Raw genomic sequence first — 8,763 nt, 5'->3', positions numbered from 1 at the left:
ATGCTTAAGTCCGTCAAAATCATGTTAGCAATAGCTGCATTTTTCAATTATGAAATTTGACAAATGGATGTCAAGACAGCATTCCTTAACGAGTTTATTAAGGAAGAGTTGTATATGATGCAACGAGAAGGTTTTGTCGATCCAGAGAATGCTGACAAAGTGTGCAAGCTCCAGCGATCCATTTATGGACTGGTGCGAGCATCTCGGAGTTGGAATCAACACTTTGATGAGGTGATCAAGTCGTTCGGGTTTATACAAGTTTTTGGAGAAGCTTGTATTTTCAAGAAAGTGAGTGGGAGCTCTATAGCGTTTCTAATATTATATGTGGATGACATATTGCTGATTGGAAACAATGTAGAACTTTTGGGAAGCGTAAAGGATTACTTGAATAAAAGTTTTTCAATGAAGGACCTAGGAGAAGCTGCTTATGTATTAGGCGTTAAGATCTATAGAGATGGATCAAGACGCCTAATAGGAGTTTCACAAAGCACATACCTTGATAAGATTTTGAACAAGTTCAAAATGGAACAATCCAAGAAGGGGTTCTTGCTTGTGTTACAAGGTATAAAGTTGAGTAAGACTCAATGCCCAGTGACTGCAGAAGATAGAGAAACGATGAATGCCGTCCCCTATGCTTCAGCCATAGGGTCTATCATGTATGCAATGCTGTGCGCTAGACCGTATGTCAGCCTTGCCATAAGTATGGCAGGCAGGTTTTAAAGTAATCCAGGAATGGAGCACTCGACAACGGTCAAGAATATTCTAAAGTACCTGAAAAGGACTAAGGAAATGTTTCTCGTTTATGGAGGTGACGAAGAGATCGTCGTAAAGGGTTACGTTGATGCAAGCTTCGACACTGATCCGGATGACTCTAAGTCACAAACTGGATACATATTTATTCTTAATGGGGGTGCGGTAAGCTGGTGCAGTTCCAAGCAAAGCGTCGTAGATGATTCTACATGCGAAGCGGAGTACATAGCTGCCTCGAAGGTGGCTAAGGAGGGTGTGTGGATGAAGCAGTTCATGACATATCTTAGAGTTGTGCCAAGTGCACTGGATCCAATAAATCTGTTATGTGACAACACTAGTGCCATTGCTCTAGCCAAGGAACCAGGATTTTACAAGAGGACCATACACATAAAGCGATGCTTCAATGCCATCCACGATTACATCAAGGAGGAGGATATAAATATTTGCAAAGTGCACACGGATCTGAATGTTACAGATCCGCTGACTAAGCCTCTACCACGAACAAAACATGATCAACACCAGAACTGTATGGGTGTTAGATTCATTACATTGTAAAATCAAATAGAGATGTGAAGCTAGATTATTGACTCTAGTGCAAGTGAGAGACTGTTGGAAATATGCCCTAGAGACAATAATATAATAGTTATTATTATATTTCTTGTTTCAACATAATCGTTCATTATCCATGCTAGAATTGTATGTTAGCACCAAAGCAGAAGAGGGGTACTGCCCAGCTCAATCTGAATGTGTAACATTGCTTAACGGTAGGGGAACCAATAATTATGTATTAGCTATATGTTCCATAGCCTGCATTTCAAATAAAACATTTTTGAGAACATGAAGATTTTCCTAAAATCAAACATTTTTAAAATATATTTTGAAACATGAATAAATTACAAATTCATGAACAAATTATAAAACCAGGAATATTTTTTGAATGTGTGAACAAATTTCGGAATTAAAAAATATCGAAATTTTGGACACGAGAACATTTTTGGAAATTCGAAACAAAAATTCAACAGTATCAAAGAAAAAACAGGAAGACGAGAACATTGTAAACATTGTTTTGAAAGTGCGAACATTTTTTAAATACACGTTAAAAATATGAACGTTGTATTGAAATACACATAAACATTTTTAAACGTTGTTTTGAAACTGTTTGAGTACTGTGCCGCCCGCCGTAGCATTTACAGCCATTTTTGAAAGCCTTTTCAGATCCTGAACCACTACTAGTAGTACTGCTATATATATATACGGTTGCTAGCTCTGCCTGATCAAACCTTCTCCTTCACAAATGCGATCTCCTCGCTTTGCCCACCAAACACCGAAAGGGATGGAGGGAGGTCCTAGTAGTAGGAAGAAGAGGAAACCAGCCGCACTCGGGAGCACCGACGAGGACCTGGAGCCGGCGGAGATGGAAGCTCCCGATCCCATTCCTGGAGTGGGCGAAGAAGACGACGATGGCCTCGTCGACCGCATCAGCAGCCTCCCCGACGCCGTCCTCGGCGACATCATCTCCCTCCTCCCCACCGACGAAGGCGCCCGCACCCAAATCCTCTCTTCCAAGTGGCGCCACCTCTGGCTCTCCTCCGCCCCTCTCAACCTCGACTGCACTCACCTGCGGGAGCGTTACGGTCGTGAGCGTGCTGCTGGTATCATATCACGCATCCTCTCTTCCCACCCGGGTCCCGGTCGTCGCCTCCGCATGCATGGTTACCACTTTGGCCTTGCTACCGTCGATGCCTGTCTCCGGTCCCGCGCTCTGGACAAACTAGAGGAGCTCGAGATAGGATATTACTCAAGGGGGATACCGCTGCCGTCACAAACCTTCCGCTTCGCACCCACCCTCCGCGTTGCCACCATCAGAGGGTACAACCTCCACGACAGCACCATCCAAGGGCTTCACTTTCCCCTGCTCAAGCAGCTCGGGCTTCATTGTGTCAGCATTTCGGAGTGCTCGCTGCACAGCTTGATCGCCAGTTGCCCCGCTCTTGAGTGCTTGCTGATATTACGAAGCATTGGCTTCCGCTGCCTTCGGATCAACTCCCTTACCCTTAGGAGCGTTGGTGTTGATAATTACTACAATGTTGCTGACAATCATGTCCACTTGAAGGAACTCATCATCGAGAATGCCCCTTGTCTACAGAAGTTGCTCCATCGTCATTCCGGCACTAGTAGTCTGCATGTGTATGTAGTTTCAGCGCCTCAACTGGAGACAATAGGCCACCTTTCCGATGGTAATTACCGGGATGAGTTTAATCTCGACAGCAAACTTGTATTTGGCTCCACAATTATTCAGTTACCATGCATTTTAAGGCTTTTCAAATTTATTTTTTGTTTGTTGAATAAAAAGACTGTAAATGGACTAATAACGATGCCTTTCATGCTTGGTAAAGGGATTGCACGTCGACAAGCTGGCAATGGTGATCCGCACAGTCAAGACATTAGCTGTCCAAATGAATACACTAATTTTGGATACGGTTATTCAGTTGATGCCATGCTTTCCATGCTTGGAGAAGCTGTACATTCAGGCTATGGTGATGTTCTTCATTCATTCAATGTTCAAACACTTTTGATCTTATATTTACAAATGATTGGTTTACTTATTTCTATATGCTATTTTTAGGAAAATAAGTCAAAAACAAACAATTTGTGGCGTCGCAAACACCGGGATTTGACAAGATGTCTTGATATTCGTCTGAAGACAATAGTGTTGGATTCCTATCGTGGCATCAAGTCTGAAATTGACTTCCTGACATTCTTTATAATGAATGCGAGAGTGCTAGAGCTAGTGAAGCTTGGGGGTTGCTCCGGCAATAAGGAATTCTTGACAGAACAACGCAGGAAGCTTCAGCTGGATAAAAGGGCTTCAAAAGTGGCTCAGATTCATTTTATAACTGGTTATTGTATCCGTCGTTTCCAGGATGTCCATGATTTGGACTTAGTTGATCCATTTCTACTCTAGTGTCGAAAACGCTTGCCACTTGGTTTGCTCCATTAATTGATGAGTTGCTCTTGCTTATCACCTTATCCCATTTTTCTGTCTGGTCCTGCCTTGACTATTTCTGGTGCTTGTAGTTTCTGTAATACTCTATCCTGGAAATTTATAACATTAGAGAACCTATTTAGTTGTGTTGTTTGCTTCATATACTACGTGAGAACTCTTGCCTATCCGCCCATCCAATTAGTGTTTTGATTAGTTGTGTTTGTTTTTGTAGTTTATAATATCCTGGAGCTTTGTGACACCACGGGAGCTGTCTTTTACTTATAGAGTACTTAATACTTACTGCCTTACCGGAGTACTGGTCCAACTTCTCTTCAAGGCGCCCCAATTCTAGAGGCTTGTGCCAGTTCATAAAGTGACTGAAAGGATTCTTTGGAGCTAATATTATTCGATCATTGCTGAGAGATAACCCTAGGTACCAGTTAGTGCATGGTGTCAGCAGAAGTAGCATCTGTAGCTGCCAGTTCTTGGCAGTAACTATAGGCAAAGGCAGTGGCAAAAAATAAGAAAGACAACCTTGCTTCTTGTAATCCTACCTTTGGATGCAAGTGTCCATTTCTACGGAAGAATTATTTTGAACAAGTAAAGGAAGTATTTTAGAGGACACGATGCTGAAATGGAAGGCAAAACACAAAACTGGACATGTGATTCAGTACAAAGTATTTCTACAAGATTCAGTACAATGTATTTCAAGATTCAGTACTAAGTACTTAATATAAGTGATTTGGGCTGGTTAAATGCCTGTTGTAATTCACCTAAACATACTTTGTAAATGTCGATCAAATTTATATAGAAAAGATAGCAATGTCTACAATACAATTCAATATCTCCATCATTAAATATATTTTCGTACTATATTTATTTGTATTAGAAATGTTGATATTTCCAAAAGATTGGATTAAACTTTACAAAGTTTATAATGAAGAGAGTACACCCATTCATCTGAATGTACAAAAACTTCCATTCACTACATGGCAGCCTGGAGACATAGGGCGTATGGCTGTTCTTTTTCCCAGCCAAAGGACAAATAGCTGAAGTCCATCTGATGACCAGGGCGCATTGTCCGAGAACTGCTATTTCGTCCGAGGCCCCCGAGAGGTTTTTTCCTAATGTGGGAATTTTGTTGGCAGATGAAGTTAGTTTGCTGGACATGGGAAAAGTCATCTGTAAATTGCATGTCTCATGCTAAAAAAATTGCTTTACCTATAGGAATGCTATGACAATGTAGTGTGGGCATATCATATTCCTGTCAATGTTTTTGGGGTGGCTACACTAGTGTTATTGCTATGTGCCCAGGTTAATGTACTTCACTGGCAATTATTTCATGATTGATGAACTGAGTCTTTCAAAACACCGAGAAATTTTGGATGCACGGGTAACAAGATGGCGAGATTTCACATTTCAGAGGCCCAAATGTTGACAAGGCCCCACTAGCCCTGATTGTGATATTCTATTTTTTATTTTTATTGTGTTCCTACTTCTGCTGATTAAGGAAACTGTTCTATGTGTAGATTAGTATTGATTGGTCTACCTTCTTTTTTCATTTTATTTTAGTTGATTGTGAGACGTTAATTTTCGGTAGTTGCAGGTGACAACATGACATTCATAATTAGGCCTTTACATTCTTGATTTTATTAATATTAGAAAAACAAAAAAATTATATAAAAAAGGTAGCACCTACACATCTTTAATTTATTTATATCACAGTAGATAAGCAATATAAAACATAACATCCTACAATTAGTAAATTAAAGCATCTACACATCCTCACAACTACTACAACCAAATAATATAAATTGCCTCCATGATTAAACAAATATTCCAATCAGAAACTACAAAATTAACATCTCCTCTACAAGTAGTGTATGCATCTAAGATAATCTACCGAACGCGGAGCAAGAAATTGGTTGTCAATGTCCCTCTCATCTCCAATTCCTGATCTGACTAACAATTTTGGATTGCAAATCAGTATAACGCCTTCTACTGATTTGAGCATCTATGGATTATTGAGCGCCCGTACGTTGAATACTCCTTAGCAACAGAATGGACAACAAGAACAGCAGGGAAACATTTTTGTCGCTGGCGGTGGCTCTGCTGGTGCTGGTGCCGGTTCCGCTACAGGGGCTTCTTCAGGTTTAGGTGCTTCCGTTGCAGTTTTCGGCGATTCCATTGCAGCTTTAGGTGATTCCATTGCGGCTTTTGGCGATTCCATTACGGCTTTTGGTGATCCCATTGCGGCTTTTGGTGACCCGTTCTTCTCATCATGCGGCTCTAGCTCTGCTGCTTGACTCAGTTGCGCCGTGCTTTGTCGGGCAAGATCTGGTTGGTTGTCCTTCGAGGCCCCACTGGCTTTCTCGTCGCCCGTCAATCTGAAGACACTCTAAATCAGACCGTGATTTTGGAAAATATGTCCAGGGCATTCACTGGGATTGGATGTTTCACCAAGTGAAAGAAATATCACACACTTAACTCTTCTGGTGTCTGGGGGTACTCTGTTTTTTACCGTTAGGTTAATTAAGCAACAATGGGAGGTAGCACAATTCAAACATTTAACTTTTTAAGACCTCAGTTCTTGATATGAGATCATTTTTTACCTAGGTGTATGATTATGCAGAAAACAATTTTAAACAAGTTGTTCATTGAGATATTTACTTACATCTTCACATGTAGTTAGCTATTTAAGGAGATAAAAAGAGTGTCAGTGTATGCCGATAACTGAAAAGTCGAGAAAGAATTTCATACTGAAAAAAGTAAGCTAATAAGAGGAGGGGGGGGGGGGGGGGGGGGGGGAGGGGGTGCATGGTGCTAGAGAGGACATACATTGGGAATGCGAAGTTGGTCGTGCTTCCTTCGGAATGGTGTGACATGCTATTTATGTGATCCTCGTCTCCTTCCCCCTTCATAGTCGAGCTGCCTTCCCCGGTTGCCTTGGGTGACACTGCCCCCTTGATGGTGCTGGATCCCAAGCTCTGCTGCGGCAACAATGGCAATGGCGCCAAAGGCTCGTTGGGGTTGCCCATCTCACCCGACTTGCCATACAAGATCTTATGGTCCTTGGAGAAGCTCGTGTTCCCCACGTTGATGCTAAAGAGAGACTCATTCGATGTAACACTCCAATCGTTCGGTGCCGTCGACGTCCTCGCGAAGACCGATGAGGGGATCCTTGTCGGGTCAGGGCACTCGTCGAGGGCTGGTCCAGCCAGGGAGAATTGGGTGCTGAGAACTGGTCCCTCGATTTGGAAGAAATCATCCTCCTCGTCGATGTTCTCCGATGATGAGGAGGATGGGCCGGCCGCTTTCTTCTCCTCAACATCCTTCGCTGCAGGGTTGGCATTTGTATCGGTGCTCATCTGTGCACTATATTGTCGTCTCCGTGTTAATGTCCCATCATCTGGCGTCAAGATTCAAGTGCATTTGTCGAGATCTTGCTGTGGTAATAACACCTCATGGGTATGTGTGCGTAGCTCCTGGTGAGTGGAAAACAAATTCAAATCTTAGCATCTTCCGAGAAAATTATTTGTGCTGTCTCCACACATGTGAACAGAACTATGTACCAGGAACAAGGCTTACCACATTATTCATCCAGAGCATTTCATTATTTCCTTTCCCAGGTCAATTTCTGTAGGAACCAAAGGAGGGGTATCAAATATCAGTACTACTGCAAATTACAAATAAAAGACAAAGCAGACAAGAACAATGTGGAATGTATGACAGTACAGAAAGAACAATCAAAGAATTAATCTAGTGACAGGCTCACCTCTTTCCCTTTTGCAAATAAATGTTTTGTGTTCACTTTGATTTTCCGGGGATGCGACGCGGAAGATAACAACAGCAAAGAGATGTTACTAAAGTCAAGAATGAATCGCCAAGGACAGAAATGGGTGGAGCTGCCGAGGAGCAAGTGTGGGTGTAACAGTTGGTTTGTTTGCGGAACAACTTCACCCACTCATTCCCATTGTAGGACTTGACCACTCATCAAGTGTGAAGGAAGAAACGAATGCCGGGGGATAGGCAAACATTGTACTATAATTAACCAATCAGTTCAGAGTTTCACGCTGATGCAGGCAGAAGTGTAGAGAATCTAAATTAAGCATGCATTGCAGTGCCTGGGATCCGATCCGACAAGACCGGTGAGTGTGGAAGGACGACAGGCGAGCGACGACACCGCCTCCGCTTGTTCCGAATAGATCATGCAGCCCAACTCCCTCGCCGCTGTCATCGGAGCACGTCGCGCTTGCTGGATTCAACTGGCGTATCGTGAGCTGCAGACGAAGCAGGCATGCAGAGGCACATGCATGGTCATGGCGACGCTTGAGGCCGGGCGGGCATATATACATGCATACTTCAGAATTTGGATCTTGTGGCTTTGATATTCCCTGCCTGACCAACTTCAAGATTTGCCTCGCTAGCTCGCATGAGAAGCAGGCTAACAAACGTGAACTCACCGGCCAACACTCCCTGACCCCTCATCTCTCCAACAATGGCGCAGGAGCTCAACGACACGGCGGGAGACGAGGATTCGAAGCATCAGGCGCGCGGCGTTTTTGATCCCCACTAAAAAGACTGTGCCATCAACATCGTGACCCTGAGAAAAAAGATCTACCGCTGAGCCAACTATTCTTTTGGCCTCCCTCCCTCCCAACCCTAGCCGCCTCCCCCTCCACATCCCTACCTCGCCGCTGCCTGAGGCAAAGCCCCAGGCGCCAAGGATTGTGGCGGCGGGGCCTAGGCTGTCCTGCCTCTACGTGGGGAGCCCCGGATCTGGAACGGCAAATTCATTGGCGAGGCACGGCAAGCTAGCAGCCGTGCGGGCGGTGGATCTGGCGTCTCGGCCGCGCGGGCGGCGGGATCCGGTGGTCGTTGGACGTCCGGCGGCGGCTTTTGTGGTGGCTGGTGCGCGCGATCTGGCGCCTCCCCTCCTCTCCTATTCGGCGTGCGGGCCAGCCTGGTTAGACCACGCTTCCTTGGGTCGCCGGTTTTGTACAGAAGGCGCTGCTGGTGGCGGGGAT

The 8,763-nt window shown here is 44.1% G+C and overlaps 2 protein-coding genes across 4 annotated transcripts; one reads left to right on the top strand and one right to left on the bottom strand.

The window, feature by feature from the left end:
• The first annotated feature begins 2,049 nt into the window (after nucleotides 1-2,049).
• LOC123453116 (putative F-box protein At1g64540) lies at nucleotides 2,050-3,882 on the top strand. 3 transcript variants are annotated; one of them, XM_045129881.1, is made up of 4 exons: nucleotides 2,050-2,717; nucleotides 2,752-2,987; nucleotides 3,147-3,287; nucleotides 3,377-3,882. In XM_045129881.1, the coding sequence occupies exons 1-2, from the start codon at nucleotides 2,084-2,086 to the stop codon at nucleotides 2,754-2,756; spliced, it is 639 nt and encodes a 212-aa protein (XP_044985816.1). In that variant the 5' UTR covers nucleotides 2,050-2,083; the 3' UTR covers nucleotides 2,757-2,987; nucleotides 3,147-3,287; nucleotides 3,377-3,882. The 3 variants fall into 3 exon arrangements, with proteins under 3 accessions (XP_044985816.1, XP_044985818.1, XP_044985817.1); XM_045129883.1 differs by having other exon boundaries at nucleotides 2,752-3,048; XM_045129882.1 differs by having other exon boundaries at nucleotides 2,050-2,720; nucleotides 2,755-2,987.
• Nucleotides 3,883-6,432: 2,550 nt separating this feature from the next.
• On the bottom strand, nucleotides 6,433-7,209 carry LOC123396197. Its single transcript, XM_045091227.1, has 2 exons — nucleotides 6,575-7,209; nucleotides 6,433-6,469 (listed from the first exon to the last, which is right to left on the bottom strand). Exons 1-2 carry the CDS (start codon nucleotides 7,102-7,104, stop codon nucleotides 6,433-6,435), a joined length of 567 nt encoding a protein of 188 aa, XP_044947162.1. The 5' UTR covers nucleotides 7,105-7,209.
• Nucleotides 7,210-8,763: the final 1,554 nt, after the last annotated feature.

The sequence above is a fragment of the Hordeum vulgare genome, chromosome 5H (assembly GCF_904849725.1).
Source record: "Hordeum vulgare subsp. vulgare chromosome 5H, MorexV3_pseudomolecules_assembly, whole genome shotgun sequence".
Lineage (NCBI taxonomy): Eukaryota > Viridiplantae > Streptophyta > Magnoliopsida > Poales > Poaceae > Hordeum > Hordeum vulgare.
Note: the sequence above shows the minus strand (reverse complement) of the source record. Positions and strands in the feature narration are given on the sequence as shown.

Excerpts from the sequence above, each read along its gene's own strand:
- LOC123453116 (XM_045129881.1), top strand. The coding sequence starts at position 2,084 with ATGGAGGGAGGTCCTAGTAGTAGGAAGAAGAGGAAACCAGCCGCACTC.
- LOC123396197 (XM_045091227.1), bottom strand. The coding sequence starts at position 7,104 with ATGAGCACCGATACAAATGCCAACCCTGCAGCGAAGGATGTTGAGGAG. Across the intron at positions 6,470-6,574 it reads ACCAACTTCGCATTCCCAAT|TTATCGGCATACACTGACAC; the intron begins GTATGTCCTCTC and ends TCGACTTTTCAG.